Consider the following 24,670-nt stretch of genomic DNA (forward strand, 5'->3'; position numbering starts at 1 on the left):
CAAAAGAAAGCACGGTAATCTCAAAATAAAACAGGAAGACAGGAGTAATCGAAATGAAACATGTGAAAGCAGATGGGCATCATTTGCTCAAATTAACGTAGAGAATGGCACATAAGCTGTAATCTAAAACGTGTTAAAATTTGACTCTATGTTCCTATATGTTCCTAACCTATACCTTCCTAACCTTCCTAACCTATGTTCCTATATGTTCTGTGTACCTGTATATCTGTATATTCTACAAAATAGATCAATATCGTAAAATATATTCTGCGTATCAATTTTTTATTCGTATAGTGTAAATACGTCCATCCAGAATATCAGTAATTCTGACCACTAATGTTGACTAATAAAAGATAGTAGCACAAATTAATTTTCCTTGTACATCCACAACAACTAAACGAATGTAGTGACAGAGGAAAAGAGGAAACCGAATGTTAAAATAGCAGAATTACAATCAACGAGAAGAAAGACTAGGAATTGCTTGTATTGAACAATGTACTGACAGTAACGTTATTCTATTGAAGTCTAGCGACAATTTAACTTCTTGAAGGAGTTAAGTATCTGGCACAGAAAGTATCGAAAATTCCTCGACAGAACTTCGAATCTTAGGCATGGAAATTTGCGAAACAATAAAAATCAGTCAAATCCTTAACCCATTTGCATCATTAGCGTATATATACGCTCAGTTTTCCTGGTCACTATCACCTGAGCGTACATATGCGCTCAATTATGCTGGTCACTATCATTTAGCATGAAATTTCGGTGATAAGGACCCTTTTTTCATTTTTCCACACGACGCAAATGGGTTGAAATCGATCGACAAAAGTGCATATACATTTAATTTGCCATTCATCGACACTACACGTAAATAATTTATTGAAGAGAACTGTAAAACCACAAAAAGTCATAACGGGGAAAGAAGGAGTAAAAAGAGTACAAATCCACTGCCTCGGATCACTGAAAACAGGTGGCTGCGATTTGGCCTAAGTCATATAATCAATGACGTCATCAGGCAAAAGCTTGGCCACGAAACGTCCTTTAAACGTAATTCGGTTTGTGGATGGGGGTTGTGAGAGAGAAAAGGGGAGGGAGAGGGAGGGGGAGAGAAAGAGAGAGAATAGAAGAGCCGAAGTCCCGAGGACGGTCGAGGAGGTAAGGCGAAGGGGGAACGGTATCATGAAAATTCTGATCAATACTTTGGTACCGTTTTATACCGGCAATGGCGCCAATGGCGCTTTCTCTTAGGAACCGGAAAAGCGCGTGTGGCTGACGTTGAAACGGGAGCGAACGGTTTCTCCTCGAGGACCACTTGAACAGCTGTTCGCCAACCACCCATTACCGCCAGGTGAGTAAAAACGGGACCGGATATGAAGGCAAGAGATGGCGTGGGTGACGCGACTTCTTTCGAGACAGGGTGCGTCGACAATCCCGTTTATTTCGTTCATCACCCTCTAAGTCAGTCTTCGCGAGTTCCGCCTGCCAAGCTGATGATGCCTTCGTTTTTTCGCCTTCTTCTAAAAGACTTTCTGGTCACGGTGATTCATTAATCGGCGCATTACTAAGAATGAGTTTTACACTCTATTATGAATTCAATGAAGAGAAAAAAAATACGAAAAGAGCAAGCTGTTGTGAAATGCGGTCACAAGAAGGTAATTTCATGTCAAAACGCTTCCTTAGTGCAATTAAAATTAAATTCGATTAGATGTTTCCGGTTTACTAAATTAGCCTCCGATTACAAGCAAATTATCAGTGAACGTTCATGTCGCTTATGAAATAAATTGCTTTCTTGATTTGTTGACTACCATTTGAAAAGAACGCCAATACTCCAAACTTTAGTTTCAGAATACTGTGAGAACTGATACTAACTTATCAATGGAATAAAATAGTTCACTTTCGATTTTGATGTAGCCTAGTTTAGATCTAGAATGCGAATTAATCTAGATGATTTAAGCGGAGTGGTCATTATATTAAGAAAGACAAATATATCAGTTATACTTTCTTGTGAGAATAGATATTAAAATATTATTTTCACTACTTTTTATAAGAAATACAAATAGAATTAACCTCACAGATAAATCTTGTACAATTTGTTGAATTAATCACATGATTATGTTCCATTCGTGTCTTTCGAAATATTGTTAAATTATAAATGTATAATATTACGTGGATAACTGTATTAGCTATTATTTAGTCGCAAAAATATTTGATAAATAAATAGGTAATACATTTGAAGAAAAATCATTGCTATAGTGCCAAGTAGTGCACATAACTATAACAAAGCTCAGTGCTTCAAAACTTAATTTTAGTTTGATTTTGGTCTTTGAAGCTTCTATGGAAAAAGTCATTATCTTGGTTGTGATGTACACATTCCAGAGTTAAGTGTGTCTAAGATAGTAACTGAACTTTTTTTAATTTGCAGGTGTATAATATATCCTCTCCAAAATGATCCATGCAATTACACTTCTTACGACTGTTGTCATTGCACAGGCCAGTTTGTACATACCACCAATGAAGGTAATTTCTATCTTGTTTTATACGATCATTAACATTGTACGTGTAGAAAATAATAATGAAATGAGTTAACTGGTATAGCAATAATTAATTCTTTTTTCTTCCAATTAAGCTGATATCCCATAACAAGTCAATAACGAGAAACGTTATCAAAAATCTTAAATAAAGCGTAGACCTGTCAAAAACATGATAACGTCGGAAAATTTTAAATGTCCTAAGTCTTATAATAACAGCGGCGGATAAAAGAAAAATACAGTATTATAAACGGTAAAGTAGAGGGATAATACTAAATCGAATCAAATTCCTGAATCAATTCGCAAAAATACTTCCTTTCATAAGTTCCATTTCTCATATATAAAACTGTTTCCACTTTCAATATTATCAAAATTAAAAAGAATATCATGTACTTATTGAAAAATTACCATATTCGTATTTAATGTCTGTATTATCATATTCATATTAAGGCAGATCACATCAAAGTACGTATATGTTATTAGTATTGTATTCAATGTAAAAGCTCTTACTCGCAAATTTTATGACACTTCTACATTCACATCGTTCATTTGTGTAAAGAAAGGAAAAGAAGAATCATTGATCAAAGACTGAACCTTTTAAAGGAAATCACTTTTTCATATTACTTTGGATTTTCAAACATTCACTAAAAAATGGTTAAACTAAATCCCATAAATAAAAAACAAAAAATCGTTTCCGGTTATCATATTTTCTCGTTTCTTAATATATTTTTATATTTTTCATTTATAAGACTGACATTAGTACTCATACGGTACAGTGTGCCTCTTTATTAAATACATATAAAAAATCCCAGATAGCATCGAATATAAGTTAATATTTGGAGGATACATGAAAATGTCTGAAAATATTGTGAATGTCGGTATTATATTTCCAGAATATTAGTAAACAGATATTTGTAAATAAATATTTTGGTCATACTTTTGGAATATTTGAAAACGCATATTTGAAAAATAATATCAATACAGGACTAAGTAACCTAAGGTAAAAACACTTAAAGTCCTTTAGTAATACAAGTTTGAGTGATAAAAAAGTGAGAGTAGATGGATTTAATATATTTTCCCCTGAAATATATAGCATTCATTATGTCACCGTACAAATTATATCTTTTAACGGGGAAAATTTTTTTTATGCGGCGAAGAGGGGCCGCATAAGAAAAGTCTCAGAAAATATGTCAAAGCTTTACGAAGTAGCGAGAAAGTGCTTTCCAAACAAAATAAATAATTAAATTACACATGGAAATATTTAAAAAAATTTTTATTTCTCATTTTAAACATGGAGAAATTTTCAAAATGTACATAATTCAATACTACTCATCGTAATCCAAAACGCGCATATTCTGGTGATAAACGGGTTCGTAATCGCTTTCCTCACTTGAAGATATTAGAGTTGATTTATTTTTTGTTACCATGTAGTCGGTGATAAATTTTTGCGACGTCGGTCAAATGATCAGCTGCTTGTAAACGTCGCGATAGCCAGATATACACAATCGAAGCTCTTTTTGGAATTTCAAACTTCTTTCGGAATTGTTATCTATTTTAAGAAAATGCTTTTCCAATTTGCTGTTAAGTTATTGAAAATATCACTATCAGTTACGGTTTCGTCCTTAATCATTTCGATAAGATCATTTTCGCTAAAAGTGTCGAAACCTTCTCCGTAGATGTTATGTGCTAGAGCAATGATTTCTGATGATAACGTGAACGTGTTTTCGGTTACATTCCATTTAATGACACAACAGAATCCCGATATTAATATACCGCAAAAAAAAAATCGCACAAAAAAATTGCATAAAAAAGACCGCACAAAAACAGGTTTGATTGTACAGTGCGGATTGAGATTTCAAGAGGGGAGAAATGGAAATATAATTTCTTCATTGCTACAGGTAAAGAAATAAACTTTCGGTCAACTCAAAAAATCCAGCAAAAAATCAGGAATTTTTTTTAATTTACCCGACTCTAATTGCTGCCATCTACGAAAAGATATGGCACGGTAAAGTTTTCGGCATGCTCAGAATCGTTACTGTCCTATCGTCATCGTTGTCCCTCCAGTCAGGGAATACTATTTTCGCACTCTCATGATAGATCAACCTTCATACAACTTTTCGTACGACATTCGATGGCGCCTCTCGAGGAATGAAAATGAACTGCGGCGCTCAGCGCTGCAACGATCGACGATCACACCGAGTAACTCGTCAACGCGTCAAGGATGAAAAACCAATCAGAATTGCGCTTAACCTCGTGATCGCTTCCGTTGCAGTTCTGATTGGTTTTCATCCTTGACGTGTTGACACGTCGCGCTCTATGTGGCACACAACGCGCTCAGTGAGGCACCGGCCACAAAGTTAATAAACATCGATGATATTTTGAAATAAACATATATCTGCCGTTTCCTTTGTATCATGACAAATGGATGATTTTCAGATTATTAACATCGATAACATGACATTTTTTTCAGATTAGACATTGATGACATCTTTAGGTTAAATAAATATTTCGTTGAAGATTTTCATCAAACTGTCAAGATAAGTCGTTGCTACTGACATTTTTAGGTTAAATAAATATTTCGTTGAAGATTTTCATCAAATTGTCAAGATAAATCGTTGATACAGACATTTTCAGGTTAACCAGCACTATCAAATCCGTTTAGGTTAGGAATTGTTCAGTTTTCTTTCGATTAACACTTTTAGTTTCGTACTTTAGTGGTATCGTTCTTTGATACTTTTAACATCGATCGACACATTTAGATTAGTGATTTCTGGTATTGATCCTTCTGGACTGATTCCTTGCTTGTACTGATATTAAATTAGATTATATGCAGTTTATTCATAACTTTCGATGAATTCTGATATCGTCCTTTCGTAGATTTAACATCGGTCGACACATTTAGATTAGTGATTTCTCGTATCGCTCCTTCCAAACTAATACCTTGCTTCTTTTGATGTTAGAGTAGATCCTCTCTTGACTCCTCTTTTACTTTTACATATAATAATTTGTAGTTTCTTTCGACTCCAGTTTCAATTTTCTTTCGATATCAGTTTTAACATTAACATTTTCAGTTTGGTGTACTGGTAACTCGATACTTTCCTCGTATTACTAGTACACCAAGCTGAAAATGTTAATGTTAAAAACGATATCAGAAGAGAATTTAATTATATTGAGAAAGTAAAAGATTTGATATTAAAACTGGTATCGAAGGAAAACTACTAATGATTTATAATAAATAATTACCAAAAGTATCTCTTATTAAAAAATGGGAGTAAAAAAATGTTTCCAAATACGTTGGTACTTTCATTCTATTAAATACTCAAATAAGATATTTTTGCCATTGTTGTACATTTTGTTAAACCTAACACAAATATGTTACAACTTTCATTTTATTAAATTCTCAAAATACATATTATTGCCAAATTATTGTACGTTTTGTTCCACATAATACAAAACATCTATTCGAAAAATGATATCACTTAAAATCATGTGTGTATGAAAATCTACAGTTTTCTATTTTCATCTAACCAAATAAAACTTAAAACTAAATCTGATCAAATAAAAAAAATTAAAAATTCAATTCGAAAACATTTTATTTGGCGAGCACCCAAACTCATTGAACTTTTCGTCAGTATTTCATTGCTCTCCAAAAAAAATGATATTTTCAAATTTAGTTTTTAATTTTTTTTATTTGATCAAATTTAATTTTAAGTTTTATTTGGTTAGAAAAATATAAAAAACTAGATTTTCATGGACACATGATTTTAAGTGATAATATTTTTAGAATTGATGTACTCGTATTATGTAGAACAAAATGTACAATAATTTGGCAATGATATGTATTTTGAGTAATTAATAAAATGAAAGTAATAACATATTTGTCAAAAATAGTTGATTTCCATTTGTAATTAAAAAAAAACGGTTTGAATTCTTTTTACAATTCAAAAAAGAAACAAGAATGTATTTGGCGACGTTCTTTTACATCTAAGGTGTCTTTTGAGGAGGTAGATATTACGGCAACCATTTATGTGTATTTGAAAAAAATGTTTTTATTCTTTTATATCAGATGCTCCTGTTGCGAGTTCTGATGATGTCCATCGAGAGATATACTTACTCTAATGACACACTAAATGTAATTACATATTTCGTGGGAAAAATATTAAATCAAAATAAACTAATTTTTTTCGCCGCGTCAATTAAATGTGTTACTGAAGGATTTAAAGTTTCTTTACCTCATTTTTTTAATCGCTTTATGAAAATTATTTATTTTTCGAGCGTTTTGACGGGAGGGTACCCTTAAAGCACAGAAGCTTGTTTGAGATGGATTTGTAACATTATCATTTAATAAAACATACGTCAGGCAAGATAAAANAATTCATGTCATATTCGCAAGTGACCATTTCAAAATGTATACAATATTCTGTGAATATGGTATGGTCATTAACAGATTTTTTAAATATTTTTTGAATAACCATAGAATATTTAAGGTGATATGAAAGGGTCAGCCTATACAGGGTGTAACAGAACTCGTAGTCACGGTTTATACAGCGCTATCCTTGTTGAAGGAGTCGAAAAGACCTGTATTATTTTTTCCTACAGTGCATAAATTTCCTGTAATAACTAAATGAAGCACAGCCATTCAATCGCGTATGCATTCCGTTGGGGAACGCGATTGAATGGCTGTGCTTCATTTAGTTATTACAGGAAATTTATGCACTGTAGGAAAAAATAATACAGGACTTTTCGACTCCTTTTTGAACAATGATAGCACTGTATAAACCGTGACTAGGAGTTCTGTCACACCCTGTATATATTTGAAGTATTCTCTGAAATGAGTGTCCTATTCGTTTCAAATTTTGTCATGTAAATATGGAAGCCCTAAGATAGGTCCTGAAACTCATGAAATTTCATTTTTTATAAACAATGTTATTGTTTATCATGAACTAGAACCAACATGATGTCGTCCGTTTTCAATGGTTTACGCTTTCTGAAGATTTAGAATCGAAAATGAGCAGTTCCGGGACCTAGCTTAAACAATTTAGAATACTATAGAAATGGAATATTACAGAGTTAGATTTGAAAGTATGGAAAATACTTTCATGAACTGTAAGAGAATTCCCCGTGGGTAACACGTATTTTAACAGCAAAATTTTAATTGCAGCTAAACATCACAGATGGCGCTAGTGCCCCATTAAAGTATCAAAAATTCACGAGATTTCGAAAGTTTTACTTCGATTTCTTTATAATTATTCTACTGAAATTACATCGAACGCTTCATTTCGTGTCATTTTCACTGTGAAGTGTAATAAACTTCAATATAATTGCAAATGTCGGTAACGTGGCGCGTCAGCTTATATTACCACTTGAGTATTCAAAATGGTGTTACCAACAAAAAGGGTATAGATGAATTTTAATTTATCGACGTGGATTAAATTTCTCAGCGCATTTCATATCATCTTAATGCTGTCTGGGATGTATAACGGACACAAAGCATTTGAAAATGTTTTGAAACTGTTAATATAAAATTTTCTTTTATGTGGAATATTGCAATATAAGCCTTTCGCAAACAATGCACCATGGTTTTTTACAGGTATTATACACATTGTTTTATATAAAGAAATCATGTATTCCTATTGAGATACTAAATGATAACCGTTTATATGCACTCCTTTTCTGGAATTTTTTTGTAGGAACACTATCTCTCCGATGCACTTTTTCGAGACCTGATCGACCAAATGGGGAATGAGCTTGTAGATGCGGCAGACACGTATTTAAAATACCAAGACGGTCCTCGAATCCCTGGTGAATACGGGAAAGCCGAGGAAATTCCTATGGAAATGCCTTTAGACTATGACGGGTTGGATACGCATAATCCAAATCCCAGTATTCGAGATCAAGAGTACTTACAGCATAGCTCACTGTGGAGTCACCAAAGAATGGAAAATGGAGGAATGGGCCAGGATCGTCACAGAATACAACCAGGAGGATTGACGGGTATTAAAGATGAAAAAACGGAAAATAATTTGCCAGCTTACTGTACTCCGCCGAATCCTTGTCCAATAGGATATACCAGTAAGATTTTATACATTGTTATTCCTGCAGTTTAATTATTACAGAATCGTTCAAATTAATTCTGATATCGATAACTTTTTCCCGTTTACAAAAAAATATACCAATGTGAATTTTCATGTTCTCAATTATTAGTGGCAATTATTTTTGTAATTCATCAGTGCTTATTAAGGAACAGTAAAAATATTAACTTTAATATTACGATTTATAGATGATAGAATACATACAATTAGTAATGGTCCTATCAACATTAACACAAATGAACGTCAAGAATAATAGAAAGTTTTTAACATCAATATTAAATTCTCAAAATAGTGATCGGTACTACCTGCTCACAAATGATCGACTAACTATTCCAACTGGTATTAAAAAATGATTATTTACTGCATTATAAATTAAACATAAAATTAGGGTTTTCCGGAAGTTGTAGGTAGCTCATTACAATTTTTAAGGTAATATGAAAGAGTCAGCCTTTATATATATGAAAAGTCAAATAGTTGGTGAAAGTATTCTGCGAATTCGATGTACCGATTCGTTTCAAATTTTACCACGTGAATGTGGAGGCCCTAAAGTATGTCCTGAAACTCATGAAATTTCATTTTTATAAAAAATTAATTAATTTATCATGGACTAAAACCAACATGGCATGGCTCGTGCACGTTTTCGATGTTTTACGCTTCTTGGAGGCTTAGAATCGAAAATTGAGAATTTCAGGCCCTAGCTCGAACAGTTTAGAATATCATAAAAATGGAATATTACAAGGTGATGTGGAAAAATATGAAAAATACTTTCACCGACAATTGCAAGAGAATGCTGACTTGTCTCGTGGATAACACATGTTTTTAGAGAAAAAATCTAGTTGCAAATAAGCGTCACAGATGACGACGTTGGTCCTAAACAATCGTTAGAATAATGAATTCACGGAATTTTGACGGTTTTACATCGATCTTTTTATCATTACTTTACCGAAATGACAAATGGAACGCTTCAGTTCGTATAATTCTCAACGTAGACTGTAAAACACTTCAACATAAATATGTGCCCATAATTATGAAAGTGATCTAAGTCATATATTTCTTGTTTCGAGATATTTAATGAATTGCATTTGAATAAATTAAAAAATATTTTTATATCATGCAACATTTTAATTTAGAATTTTATTACTCTTGATTAATGGAAATTTATTATGAATATGAAATTTTATGTGAATTTCATACCAAAATGTCGTTTTTAAAGTGTGAATTGACTTGGACCATTTTCAAAATTAACTGAATGTCCTATGAATAACTTAAAACAATAAAAAACTACGAGTTATATTAGAAACAATAATTTTAATGAAATAATTCATGAACCTTTATTAATTATTTTTAAAAAGTAATCCATTTTTATCATTTTAGGCTTTTATCATTATGTGTTTTTAAGATTTTTAAAATGTTCCTGAAAAACTGGAGGGATGTATGGTAATAAACACATAATATCTTTGTTTTTCTTCCGTTACTGGTCTAGTGGTGGTGCATAGTGGAAGTAATTTAATATTTCCGTATATTTTTGGTCTTCCTCTTTTAGGTGAAAGATTCAAAATGTGGAATTTAGAATCATCTAAAGAAGTATTACGTCGTCGTATAATATCTGCAAATCACATCATATCTGAATAATAATTAACGTATTTACATAATAAGTACGTTGTCATTAACGTAAGTTAGGTAACTGAACCGCTATCTGTTGACATAGTGGTAAAATATATAAATTATTTTTCCGCCAATAATGAGTTCGGAAGAGCCCAACTGAATTAATGCTCTTTCAAAATAGAACTAAATGAATTCCATATATTGTTAGGTAGACCGGAAAGTATTGTCGTTTCTGTTGTTGTTTGATTGTCATTTGTCGGCTTATTGTGTAGTTCAAAAACGCGCTAAGGAGGGCCACGTGCTATTTTAAGGTTATGTTTATATAATTTCTTTAAATTTTTTACTTAGACCACTTTCATAATTAATACTAAATGAATTCCGTATAATATTGAAATTACAACCACTATCTAATGGTTCATTTTTGACAATATCGAAAAAATTACCTTGAATTAATTTAGTTTAAAATAATGTGGGGTGAAATAACTGATAAACTCATTTTTTTTAAATTTTGACTTAGATCACTTTCATAATTATGGGCTCATATGAATGTCGGCAACGGGGCGCGCCAGTTTCTGTTACCACTTGAGTGTTCAAAACGGCATTACCACCAAAAAGGGTGTAGATGAATTTTATTTTATCGACGTCGATTAAGTTTCTCAGCGCCTTTTATATCATCTTAATGCTCCAGCAGACGAGTCGGCTATCTTGAATTGATGACATAAGGGATGAGACAATTGAATGAAAGTTCCAGTCAGTATTTTACGAAATGAATGACATTTTTCCAGCAAAGACCAGCACTGGAAGAAACTAGATATTCACAAAATGTGTCTAATAGTCAGCTTTTTATGGATCATTCACTAAGAAACGAAATATCACTTTTTGAAAGTCGTGTTGCCAAGGCCAGTGACAGACTTATGATATCGAGACAATATCGAGAGAGACATCACATCATCACAAACACGGCCCGACCATTTTATACATCAACTGATTATTTCGGTATCAATAACTTGTCGAAGAAATAGCTGACCTTCATGAATACCGGAAGGGAATTTTCCAGTACCCCAGCTGTCATTTTGCACTCCTTTATAAATGAATGCAGAAAAAGAAATATAAATCCTTTCTTTATAGAAAAATATGTTCATAACTGAATTTTGTCTTGAAATCATTTAGATATTAAATAAAAAGGTATTTACGATTACAAAAGTGACATAGCCCAAATCAATGCAAGGCGACATTGCCAGCGCTACGTAATCCATAGTTACCACTATCGCAAAGAACAATATGATTCGTTGAGATCTCGATTTCTCTCGTAGCTCAAAATTTCATTCGAGAGTCGACTAATAGAAAAATGAAAAGAACAACGACAGAGTGCAATTGAGTAGTACAAAAGCAAATACTTATACATATTCAAGGACAAATCCTAAATCGAAACACAGCAACGTTACCAGTGCAATCCTTAGTTGTCATTTTAGCACAGAACGATAAGCACTAAAATTTGATTTCCTCGTAGCACAATATTTTGTGTTCGAGAGTCGCTTAACAAAGAGGGTCAGACGTTCAAGTTTTCGGTTCGAATAAAATGTAATAAGTTTATGATACCAAATGCAGACTAACAGTTGTTAATTCAAATAATGGCGACCTCGTATTGTGCAATTTAGAAAAATTAGTTATTATAAATTTAGCATACCCCGCATAAAATTATCAAATATCCAGTCTACTATGAATGACCTATTTCTTTTATGCAACTTGGTTGACCCTAATAAAGGAGATACGATTCGATACGATATTTTAGAATATTGATATTTTATCTTCCGACACCTGATATTTTGTTAGAAGGCTACCAGATTTTCCTCAAAATAGAGAGGCGCGTATTACATTAAGTATGAGTCAGTTACCGGAAGATAAATATCGAATCCAAAGCAACGATAGTATCATCTGATTAAACCGGAAAAATAACGAGTGGAGCAATCATCGAGGAATATTTAGGCTTATTCGCACGCCTTCCGCACCAAACTGCACTGTGGACCAAAACACGGGGCCTACTCATCCGTCAACATAGTGACTTCCTGAGCACGTTCGATCAAGCCCTAACAACAAAATCCAAAAAATGTAAATTGGACCCTGTCCTCGTGGGCATCTCAAGGATAAGATCTCGTATAAAAACGGCACCGAAAAAGGGCAATAGGCAGTCTAAAGAGTTCAGTATTAGGAAGCCAATCTCAGGATCTAGTCTGAGGCGATCAGTCAGTCCACACTCTGTGTGGCTGGGGCTCTCAGAAGAGCTAACCGTACTGTAGTAACAGTTGTGCGTTTCGGTACTCCGACATCCACGAGCCAACAGTGAGAAGAACGACGGCGCTGCGAATTCCGGACCAGCAGGAGAATCTTAGGAAGCTCCAACCCTAGGGCACGCCCCATTTTGAAGGCGTTCACGTGCAGTTCATCGCAACCGGCAGGACGTAGCAGAGACGTCACCGGAAGTAAAGACCTCTGCGAAGTCAAGGCACAAGTCTTCTTCAAAGAGCTCCACTCTTTCATCACTCTATTTCGAACCCTATTCCAAATTACTAACCCACAACAGAATTCGGTATTCACCTTCCGGTAACGACTACCGAATTCTAACTCCTCACAGTATAAATCGCAACTCATTAGCTGCCCTTGCTGAGAAAGGCAAAGCGCACCTTGCAAGCAAAGAATCTCGCATCACCATTCCGCAATTGATACGCGGACCTATATCGTTACACTTCCGCGAGCCGCTAGCGCGCGGCGTCCAACGTCCTTGTCTCGTCCCACGACAATCCTCTTAGCACAGTATATTTTTGCACAACTTACCCCCATGGACATTGTACCCCTTGCTTCATAAATAGAACTGTTTCATTCAATATAAAACGACGACTAGATTCTCACGAAACCTTAAAACCCTCCTGTGTCCTCATTGCATCTTTCCAACCACCCTCCGAGGATCAAAAAACCTATCGATCCCACTAAAGAGGTTGACCTAGCCGCTCCGGTTATCCTCTCCATATTTCTCAAATCATAAACTGGTTACGCGTGCGTACGAGTTAATTTCTCTACAAACAGTATACCGCTCGGAGGAACCTGTAAAATTCCCCCGGCCTCGCTGGCCACTCAGTCGCCACGTAACATTTTGTATCGATACTTTGAACGACGATACAGATGAGTATCAATACATTTTATCCCGGATCGATACATTGCAATCCGGCTAATTTTAAAAGGTATATTCACATAGACGTGGAATCGCGAAAAGATGGATAAAGGTAAAGCCAACGTTACACAGAATCCGACGAGGGTCCCATAAAACGCGGCGTGTTACTCCGTCAACCAATCAGAACTACGTCTCACTTCCGCCGTAATGAAATGTTCATTCAGATTAGTTGACGTGATGGCGCACCGAGTTGTGTGAGAACATGACGGACTCTATGAAACTTCGGCCTAGTGTCGGCATCACACACGCACGGAACGCGAAACGCATAAGATCCCTATTTATTGTACCATAGTATGTACAATGCTCATTATCAAAAAAAAATTATATGCATTGTTCTAAAAAATAATTCCTTTAAAAAATAAGGTCTCAATTATCTAAAACAAAATTCGTTGACTAAATACTCAAAGTAAGTACATTAAGCAACGCATTTTTAATTAATTGTTACTATCACTTTAAGAACATTATTAGCAATTGCACATATAGAAAAATGTTTAATCATCTTAGAAAAAAAGACGTTGAAAAAAATGTTTACTATTCTTCCATTACCGCAGCCATAACGAGCCATCGTCATTGTCTGCCACCTTGATGGCTTCCTTGAAGTATCCTGGCAATACTCCTGTACACGCACGCAAGACGCGATTGAAAACCAACGGTGTTCGATAGTTGCGCAAATTTATTCCCCATGTGACCGTGCAAAATGGTTCGGGAAGATAACAGAACTGACTGACTAAAATCGTGATCAACCACCCTTTAAATAGGTTTGGGAAAATCCCTCTTGTTTTATAGGCCTCCAATCGTCGCCCAGTTCAGGTACTTTACACGGCCTCGATTGGATTCGCATTTGGAATCCGCACGGTCACGTGAGCACCTCACCTCCCAGGTCGCCATTGGCGTTAACCGTATTTGGTACAAAGTGGCCCCGATTGGGTGGGCATATTAAGTTACTATGGACACGATGGAAAGTTACTATGGACACGATGGAAAGTATATACTTTTGTTTTGTATAAGTTTGACATCTGTCAACAATAATCAGTGCACACCATCAGCAATTTCATACAACAACATACATTTTTTCTTTGGTAATCATGTCTAGTTTTTTGTCAGAAAAAGAGCATATGCGGGAAGATCTGCTCTTCTGCTTCAATTTGAAGAAATCGGCTGCCGAATCGCATCGAACGTTTGTGGAGGCCCATAGCGACAGTGCTTTATCGGAAACAACGTGCAGAGATTGGTTTCGTCTGTTCAAAGGCGACAATTTTGACCTGAGCGACAAGAAGCGTGAAAATCGGCCCAGGACGGTTGAGGACCATTAATTGCAGGCTCTATTGGACGAGGACGATACCCAATCGCAAAAAATACTTGCCGAGCATTTGGATGTTCCTCAACCAGCCATTTCCATGCGCCTACGTGCCACGGAAATGGTTCAAAAGATCGAAAAATGAGTACCGTATAAATTGACCGATAGGCAGATGGAGCTACGCCAAAACACACGCGAAATCTTGCTCGCCAGAGATAAAAGAAAGTCGTTCCTGCATCGGATTGTGTCGCGATGAAAAGTGAATATTTTTCGAGAATCCTAAACGCAAGAAATCGTGGGTTGATTCCAGCCAACCATCAAAATTGTCCGCAAGACCAAATCGCTTCGAACGGAAAACGATGCTGTGCGTTTGGTGGGATCAGCAGGGTATTGTTTACTATGAGCTGTTGAAACCTGGTGAAACTGTCAATGCCCACCGCTACCACAAACAACTGATCAAATTGTCCCGTGCTCTGCGTGAAATAAGGCCAGATTATTAGCAAAGACACGATAAGCTGATTTTCCTCCACAATAACGCACCGTCGCGCACGTCAAAAATGGTCCGAAACTACTTGGAAACACTCAACTGGAAGGTGCTACCCCATGCCGCTTATTCACCAGACCTAGCCCCTACCGACTACCACCTGTTTTTGTCGATGGACCACGCGCTCGCTGAGCAACACTTCGATTCTTACGAAGAAGTCCGACAATGGCTTGATGGGTGGTTTGCCTCGAAAGAAATGGAATTATTTTGGCGTGGTATCCATAAATTGCACGAGAGATGGGACAAATATGTAGCTAGCGAGGGCCAGGACTTTAAATAAATTATTTTTTCGCTTTCTATAAAAAAACATGTGTTTTTCTGACTAAAAAACAGCGGATTTAAACTTATACACCTGGTATATTGCTGCCAACGAACTGTCAAGAACGTACTGAGCATTCGATCTGCGCAGACAAGCGTAGACCCGATAGCGCCAGTTCTAGTTCTCTCACCATTCTGCAAGCGGCACCCAATGAGCAGTCCATATATTATACGTCCATGAAAGAAATATCGGTCTATTATCCACGCACTATGGCGCTTAGTCTGCCACCTGGGAGTATATGCCCTTAACTCAAGGTGTGGTAAATAACAGCTGATGCATTGGAAAATTACCTCCCACAATTCTTCCTTATTATTTATTTTTTGGTCGCTATTGATGCCGACGTAAGCAGTACATACGTAAAATGTGTCGGACGGTCCATGTTTGTATCGACATTGTGTCTATCTTGAAATTATTGCCTCGGAATTGTAAGCCTGTCACCAAGGGGCTGTTCATTTGGAAATCAGTAAAAAAACATTTCCTTCTTTGACAGATAATTTACTTTGATTTCATATAATAAACAACAACGCAATTAGGTAACAAGTGACGGTCAGCCTTAACATTGTGACAGTATTTCAGTTATTTCGAATGATTTCGATGATGAACGACGATGATGAACTATTTCCAATGATTTTTGCTTACAATTTCTAGATGATATCCACATTATTTCGAGCGTTAAAATCCGTGATTCCCCGAGTGAATACCTCCTCGTTTGTCACTAGCCTTGATAGACCGATTTTCAAAAAATGATGTCTCGTTTCCTTGTGCAAGATCCGTCAAAAACTAAGCATTCGACACATTTCATAAATATCCGGTTTCTTCCAGTTGTTACGTAGGCACCGTTTACGAAATAGTCATAACCCGGTAAACCGAAAGGTAGCCATGGAATTCCATAAATTAGCACGCGATTTTGACATACGCTTGCGAAAGGAAGTCTTGAGTCGGCCTGACTAAGATCGCGTCACCAACCCAAGTAGACCAGGTCGCGATCAACCGGGCCCAAGTGCTTCCTGATGACTCTGCAACACATCCTACGCCCCTGCAATCACCGCCCTCGTCTAGATCATGGAACTCCCACCAATTGGGGCGCCGTCCCAAATTCAGCGATAAAAACCAGCAACCACTTTTGGCGAGCAGTTAGTCAGTTAGAAGAAAAATCAGTCTCGCACCGAGTCTCACGAACTATCATCACCATCGACCGCGAGTTTGGAGTCTTTGGTTCTCGGCTCTCAGTTCTTAGCGAGTCTAAGACGGAAACCATCGAACTCAGAGGATCACTTGCACCCCGGGCTACAGTTGTGCTGCTCGGTAGTCCGGCGATCCAAGAGCATCAAGTCAGGAAGGGACGGTGGCACTACTACATCCGTTGGACGGGAGACTTCGAGGAGACCTCCAACCCGAGGGCACGTCACGTGCGGAACATGTTCACACGCAGTCATCCGGTTGATCGATTTAAGGAAGACGTCACCGAATTTAGCCACTGATTTAAGCCAGGTACAGGCCCTTTCGCAAGCTCGGGTCACTTTCATTTTTCATCCTAATCTCATCATTCATCCTAACTAGAAATACCCGAATTCCATGCCTAGCTCTGGATAACCGGATAGATTAAGTCCTTTTGTATCTCCGTCCAAACACGTCAATATCTTGCCTTACGTTAGAATCACGCGAACCTCGTAAATTCTAAATCCAAGAAACGTCACGTCAGCATATTAAGCGTCCAGTGACCTACTGGCACTGACCGCCTTATCGCGTCACCCGAAGCTCCGCAACGCGGAACGAAACCGAACCGCAAGAATTAGACTCGAGGACCCTGACGGACCCTCATGACTTGTAGAAATACCACCTGACAAGAGACAAATATAATCGTCCTCGTCAACTTATCAATAACCTCCATTTATTGAGCCCTCCTCAGCTCCTCATTCCTATAAATCCCACCAGAGGATCTGGTCTAGCCGCTCGGACCATCTGCTCACAACAATATCTAATCGTTACGTAGACGTACGAGGTAAGACCTCTTTAACCCGAATATCTCCCCCGGCATTGCATCCCCTCGGCCACCACGTAACACAGTGTTAGTCTTTGCTGGAAAATGTCATTCGTTTCGAAAAATAGCAGCTGGGAATTACATAAGGTTTTCTTGTTTCTGACACCATCAATTAAAAATGACTGACTCACGGTTACTAGGGCTTAAAAAAGAATCCTACAAACTTATACCATAACCAAGGTTGGGTAATTTCGCGTTATTCGAGGTTTTTGACGTATATAATATAAACCAAGTAGTTTATCGTAGAAAATCTGAGAAAATCGTAAAAAATCAGTAAATTACGTTTCCAATATAGAAGGTGCTGCAAAAATACGTACAATATACGAGACCCGCTAGGTTATAGGCGTTTTTTTAGCACATATGTAAACTCGTAAATATTTGTAAGGAATAATAAATTAACTTAACGCTTATATCCAACATTTTTTAATTTAACGCTGTTTAATATCACATTTTGAATTGAATTTATTATTTTCTACTTAGAAATAGAAGGACGTAATAAACTTTGTGCTTGCGTAGAAAATTAGGGACATATACGTTGTAATATACACGTAGAAAACCACGCGTATTACAGGATGTATTATACCTACTCTACACAATATTACTCCACACAATATAACTCTACACAAATATTAGACAATAATTAACGAAAATTATTACTTCTGAATGCACTTTTTCAATATAGAAAAAATATATACAAGTTTGATTTCACAAATATTACCAGAATATTTAGATATAATAGTCATTGACAAACGGAAATTTGTATATTGTTATATTTCTATTTTGAATAAAATCCATTCAATAATCCGTATATAGTATCAGGTCAAACTTTATCGATAAAAAAGGCAATAATCAAAAATTAATTTCCTCCTAGGTGAAAATAATTGTATTGTAAATTTCGAAAATACTGCGGTATTCAGCCGAAATTATCAACGTGCTCAAGATTGCATGTGTGACGCTGAGCACATGTTAGATTGCACCAAAGGACCTGAAAATAACAATGCATTACCAAATATGCGCATCTCGCATTCAGATTTTGATCAAATCGTCAAGCAATTTCAGGTAATATGAAAATTTTGTAATATACGTATAATCGTATGTAAGATCGCTCTTGAAAAAACGTACTATCGTATTTTTTTTTCCAGGAAGCCAACCCATACTTCCGAGGAGAAAAACTACCCATTGCTGCAAAGAAAGGCATCAATGTCGGCTATTAATTTCCTAATAGCAACATCTTCCCAAAGGAAAAAGTTCAATACCTGTACTAATTATATTACAGTATTAAAGCATAAGTGAAAGTGAAATTACTGATACTAAAATAAAGCAGCTTTAAAGGGGGTGTGGTTGGAAGATTGCACTCTTTATATATTTTTGTTTATTAATAGACAATATTCTATCAAAGCAAAGCACGCGTTACATTCTATTTTTTTTTTTTTTCAAAAATCAAGTGTAACTATGCTGCATTTAATGATATGTTATTCAAATATGTGATGTGAAGTGAGAATTAAATAACTCGGTCATAAATCAGAAGTACATGCACCACTGATACCAACACGCAGAGTGTACCTGTAATAAATTGTTGCATCTGTTGGTGTAAGTCGCACGCAACGTTGGGGGGCGGTGTTGCTGGCCTATGTTATCCTAAAGAACACCGATGCAAGATCTTAGTTTGCTTTCGGCGCATAAGAATCCTATTTTTTAATGAGATGACTGAGGTGGTCGCGGTCCTTTTCGATTTTTGATTTCTTCGTTTTTACTCTTCAAAATCTGATTTCGTTCGGATGCTAGAAAATGATATTGCTTTCTTAAGGTGAAATGAAACCCCCTTCAAATCAGTCGATTCGAATACAACACTTTTTTTTTAAGGATATTAGACCAAACTGTTCGAAACTTTGATACCTCTCTCCTGATCATCTAAGAATCGTCTTGACACATTCAAAATTTGGATTTAAAAAAAAAATTGTTTAACTCAGCCCAGACCAGAACCAAAATGGCGTCGACCTCCCATATTTCGAGCAATATACAGTTATCGAAGGCTTTGATATAAGAATCCAATGGGTCAGGACAATTTTATGACAATTTAGAACACTCTCGTAATCGAGAAACTCGCATTTGAACGGAATAAAGGCAAAAAAAGTGTTGTATGCGCTTCTATGCTAAAACGATGGGAATACGAGGTCTCGGAGTGAAAATTTAATTGACCTGGAAATCACAGATGGCGCAGGGGGTCCCTCTGCAGTCAATTAGGGTCCCAGAAAACATGAATCCAGAAGATTTCTGGAGTTTTACTTCGATTTCTTGGTATTTATTATACGAAAACAACAGGTGGAGTATGCCATTTGGTACAATATGCAATGTAATTCGACACAACTGTCAATATAAAAACGAACGTCGGCCACGTAGGCATTTAGAAAAATCTTCTTTATCGACGTCGATCAAGTTCCTCGACGTGTTTCACTTCACCTTAACTGGTGGTAGGTGTGAGCAAATACATCGCGATTTGTGCAGGCGGCTAATATCATCTTAACGTCCGCTGTCTTGCCATTGGTGGAAAAAATAAGGTCCGAAATTTCCTTAAAAGTGATGTGGAGGGTGGTGACTAAGTTTTAACGGTACATCGGTAAAAATGCGCAACATATTTTTTGACTGGGTGCGAGGGTTAGGAACAGATTAACGTTAATGACACAGTCACGAGAATTTTCAAAAAAAGGAGACCATTGAAGAATAAACCTTGTTACCTAGTCTTCTCAACTCGAAGATTCTGCAGACGGAAATATCCTCATTGCAGGGTTACTGTAGGAGCCTTGATTGTCCCTTTTTCGGATTGGCGCGATTAAGGGAGGAAACCACAGCAGGATGTTAAAAAAACGGATTTTTTTTATTATATAAATTATTAGTATAACTATTCAGGAATACGTTGCCACAATTTGAAAGCGAAATTCGAATTCGTTCCGGTTTTATGAGACTAAAACCGACCACCCATTGACTCAGAGCTTGACCGCACAGCAGGTAGGGTGGAGCGCTCGCTCAGGTAGTCACTTATCAAGGGAAAGTCGGAAAGCAAGAAAAGAACAACTGCAAGCTCAGAATAATGCCTATGAGGATTGCTATGATGCTGGAATCGCTGATTGATCGGTAAACACTCTATATTATTGATAATTTTCTCAAATTTCTAGTTTTCGGAAATTTTGTTTCAAACGCGTTTTTCTCGCATCGACATTTTTTTGATTCGCAGGAATTCTAGCTGAAAAACTTTTGAACCGATCGCTATGAAAATTGAAAGTGTTTCTTTATGAAATTACGAACAACATGAGCCAATATTTGGGATATCATAATTTTAAAAATGTTTTTTTATTGCAAAATAAAAGAAAAAAATGTGAAAATCGAGACTTTTTTTCATACACCTGTCAGCACTTCAATTTTTACAATTTTTACTCGCAATGAGGTTCATATTCTTAGAAATCATGTTAATAATTTAAAAAACAAACATTTTGATTTAAGATAAAAATTGCGATCTCCACATTTCCCGCGAACAAACTCGAGCGACGACCTTTGGTGAGCAACAGTCCATAATTTCCACATTTTCGTCAAAACTGACTTGAACAAATTTGTAAATGTAATTCAAAATATCAATAAAATAATGTCAACGTTAGATCAAATTCCAATTAATTCTTTACACTCAAAAAAATTCATAAAAAACGCCTGACAATTAGCCTCCTAATGTGGTTACCCCCTTAAGGACCTCAGATGACCCACTGAATATGATTCCTTATTGTTAAATTCCGTACAGGGGACGACGCTATATACATTTAAGTTCCAATAGCATCTACTGTTTTATTTTGACATAGTGTATATAAACATTTTTAGTTTCTGTTACAAAAATGTATATTTTTTAAATATATATTATTTAATTGACAAATATCCTACTAAAGAGTTATTACACAAAATGTAATAAAATAGTAAAAAGGTATCGTTTTTAATACAAGTTTATCAGTTTTACTTACAGAAAGCCATAATACATAATGTACATAATTCAATTAATTTCAAATTAAATAATTACTGTTTTCTGAAACTTTTCAATATGGGGTATATATTTGTTAATGCATCATGCAATTCACTACGTTGTTTTCCTCCTGTAAAACATTTCATTATTTAGTGTGACCACAATTTGTTTTTAATATGACCTCATAACGTACCTGTTAAAACAACTTTTCCATTGACAAATATGAGTAACACAACTCTAGGTAAAACCATCCGGTATATTAAACCCGGGAATAACTCTGGTTCATAACTAGAAAACTGCCCATGCATATGATTTAGGTTCTCTAACTTAATTGGAAATTTTAAGTCACACGTTGCTACTATGTTCTGAACTTTAAAATGAATAAGCTTCACCTAGAATACAGAAACATCAACTATCAATGGATAAATAAAAAGTAGACACTATTATATTCAAAATGTATGTAATCAGATATTTTAAGAATAAAATGAAGTATTATACTTACAAAAAATACTAGCATGAATACAACAAAGCAAATGTGTTCTTACCTGAAAACCTAATTTTTGAATTATCCTAGCAAATTTTCTGGTAGCTAAAAAAGAATCTTCTTCACTTTTTGTACCAGTGCACACCAATTTTCCAGAACGAAAGATTAGGGCTGTTGCTCTTGGACATTGAATTCTCATTATTAATCCCGTAAAACGTGCAGGATTGTATTCAGAATTCCTAGTTCTTGTATTAATATATGTTAGTTGTAATTGAGTTCCTAAATTAACAGTTGAAACAACATTTCTGTAAAAAATGAGTAGTTTTATTGCTAATCAGTATTGAAACTATTCAGATGGAACATAATACAAGCAATTCATTGAACAAAATATGAGTAGAGCAAAAACACTAATTTAACTATACTTATTTCCATTAATTATATTTAGCAAAGGTGTACTTAAATTAATCTAAATGAAAGTAATAGTACTTGATGTATTCATTCATAAATTACGCTAAGTCAGCTGCATTCATATACCATAGAATATGGAACCACATTTTCTAAACTATCAGACTTTATAACACAAACACTGCATTTATATTATCTTTATCACTAATCACTAAATCATTTCATAACTCCAAAACCAATCAGGTGCTGTTAGGTCCCTACCTAACATTTTATTTTAAGTAATATTAAGAAAGAAACTCTAAGCAGCGCGTCTCGTACTCCAAAACGTTCGTAGACATGCTCTCCCTCGTTCTTTATCTCCCCTTTGTTTCTCTGAGTACTTCCGCACCCCAAACCAGGCAACAGCCCTGGGGAAGGCAAACATTCGGATCCTCTGGAAAAGACGACTTTCCACCTGTTTCCCCTTCAACCTGTCCCCAAATCAATCACACGAGACATTACCCTTCTCAATCTTAAAAACCCACCAATAAGCATCCTTCTCCGCATCTAGGAACACCCCAGTGTTAGTATAAAAGTTAGTATAAAAAGGCCCGCTTCGAAGGGCTCCCGCTCTCTGACCGGTGAAATTTGAATTGTCTCCATTCTGTAAACTGCGTGCGAGGCACCTGTAACTCTGGGCGAATACCAGTCCCCTCAAGTCCACTACTCTACGAGTCATTCCTGTAAACCAAGAGGCACCAGAAATAAAGTATCTTTTTACTTTACTCGACGAGGTCTTTGGGTGGTTTCAACCATCTGGAAGCAAGTCCCTTAAACAATCCACAAAACCTGGTCCGATCGAACCACTATTGCCGCTCCTGGACAAACGATCCCCCACCTAGCAGTGCCCCACATTTATAACAATTTACTATTATTCATTGATAATATTTATATTATTTAAGGGAAAAATCTACATTTCACATTCTTATTATTTTGCGATGTCAAATAACAATATCAGTATTAATACCTTTTATGGACATAATGTTAATATTTACCAGAATTAATTTATTCCAAAGGTAATAGATCACTTTGAAAACTACTAGCTTTTTAATTTAGAAACAATTATGTGCAAGCGTACTGCATAAAATGAAAAACCCACATATCTAAATAACCTGAAAACCGCAGGCAACCAATTACTAAGAGCTATACCTAAACTATGGAAGCTCTATGTGATAAATTTATGAAAGAATTCATTAAATACTACAAAGAAAATGAAAAATTTCATTTTACATTTAGGAATATTTTAAGAAACACCGTTAGAAAATTATTAACGTACTGTATACAAGGTTGTAATGTTTCTTTTGTACTACATGCTGGAGTCATTGTCATCTGTATACAAGAGCTATGTGATGTGCTTGGCCTTGGAACATTTGTCTAAAAAACACACATGACATTAAACAATTATTTAACTCGAACTGTTAAACATAACCACAATTGCTGTATGTTAGCACTAACCGTAAGGGGAGGGGCCATAGACCCGTCATCGCTAACATTTTTAGCTGGATTACTTAATAACTTTTTCAATTCATTATCAGTTTGTGACAATCCAGTCATATTTCAAACATAAAACACTAAAAACATTAAAATCACTGTCAAACCTCACAACTTCTGCCAACTAGAATTCATAACGATGAATTCAGACCGTGGGTCATGGACACTAGAAACCAAGAAACGAGCTGCATTCCCTCATGGGAGCACGAAACCGCGAAACAAGATACGAAACATTGTTTAAAATTTTCTGTATAGGTGGCAGCGCTATCGCTAAGGGGCCAACATGAAGTATTCAATCTCGTGAATCTCAGGTAGTGCGGAAGACCAGGGGTCTATTACGTAAAGCAAATTGAGCGAAAATGTGAAAAATGAGTAGCTCACGGTATCACGGAACGCTTTTAGGGGTGAAAATGCGAGACATTCGTATGAACTGGCACGGCAGGAATTTTTAAGCGAAATTGTGGACCACGCAAGAAAAGATAGCAAAATATGAGCAGCGAACGCCATCTTCCTCGGATTGTGACACCGAAATTCATAATGGAAAACCTCCTGGGTGTTTTGATTTTTGACAACAATCGTATTCGGTGACGTAATGACAATCT

General features: G+C 35.9%; 2 protein-coding genes across 3 annotated transcripts; one reads left to right on the forward strand and one right to left on the reverse strand.

The window, feature by feature from the left end:
* Positions 1-1,230: 1,230 nt before the first annotated feature.
* On the forward strand, positions 1,231-19,173 carry LOC105694962 (neuroendocrine protein 7B2). 2 transcript variants are annotated; one of them, XM_012416130.1, is made up of 5 exons: positions 1,231-1,345; positions 2,420-2,514; positions 8,216-8,597; positions 18,521-18,708; positions 18,792-19,173. In XM_012416130.1, exons 2-5 carry the CDS (start codon positions 2,443-2,445, stop codon positions 18,861-18,863), a joined length of 714 nt encoding a protein of 237 aa, XP_012271553.1. In that variant the 5' UTR covers positions 1,231-1,345; positions 2,420-2,442; the 3' UTR covers positions 18,864-19,173. The 2 variants fall into 2 exon arrangements, with proteins under 2 accessions (XP_012271553.1, XP_012271564.1); XM_012416141.2 differs by lacking the exon at positions 1,231-1,345 and adding an exon at positions 1,468-1,649 and having other exon boundaries at positions 18,792-18,918.
* A 2,384-nt stretch (positions 19,174-21,557) lies between these two features.
* LOC105696326 (TATA-box-binding protein) lies at positions 21,558-24,217 on the reverse strand. Its single transcript, XM_012418725.2, has 5 exons — positions 24,033-24,217; positions 23,854-23,951; positions 22,195-22,438; positions 21,843-22,041; positions 21,558-21,779 (listed from the first exon to the last, which is right to left on the reverse strand). The coding sequence occupies exons 1-5, from the start codon at positions 24,129-24,131 to the stop codon at positions 21,703-21,705; spliced, it is 717 nt and encodes a 238-aa protein (XP_012274148.1). The 5' UTR covers positions 24,132-24,217; the 3' UTR covers positions 21,558-21,702.
* Positions 24,218-24,670: the final 453 nt, after the last annotated feature.

The sequence above is a fragment of the Orussus abietinus genome, unplaced genomic scaffold (genome assembly GCF_000612105.2).
Source record: "Orussus abietinus isolate OABI.00-Male unplaced genomic scaffold, Oabi_2.0 scaffold166, whole genome shotgun sequence".
Lineage (NCBI taxonomy): Eukaryota > Metazoa > Arthropoda > Insecta > Hymenoptera > Orussidae > Orussus > Orussus abietinus.

Bases quoted from the DNA above. Each gene is read 5' to 3' on its own strand.
- LOC105696326 (XM_012418725.2), bottom strand. From the start codon at position 24,131: ATGACTGGATTGTCACAAACTGATAATGAATTGAAAAAGTTATTAAGT. The intron at 23,952-24,032 runs GTTAGTGCTAAC...TGTGTTTTTTAG, and splicing joins CTATGGCCCCTCCCCTTACG to ACAAATGTTCCAAGGCCAAG. The intron at 22,042-22,194 runs GTAAGAACACAT...TCTGTATTCTAG, and splicing joins TTCAAAAATTAGGTTTTCAG to GTGAAGCTTATTCATTTTAA.
- LOC105694962 (XM_012416130.1), top strand. From the start codon at position 2,443: ATGATCCATGCAATTACACTTCTTACGACTGTTGTCATTGCACAGGCC. The intron at 2,515-8,215 runs GTAATTTCTATC...ATTTTTTTGTAG, and splicing joins TGTACATACCACCAATGAAG to GAACACTATCTCTCCGATGC. The intron at 18,709-18,791 runs GTAATATGAAAA...TTTTTTTTCCAG, and splicing joins AAATCGTCAAGCAATTTCAG to GAAGCCAACCCATACTTCCG.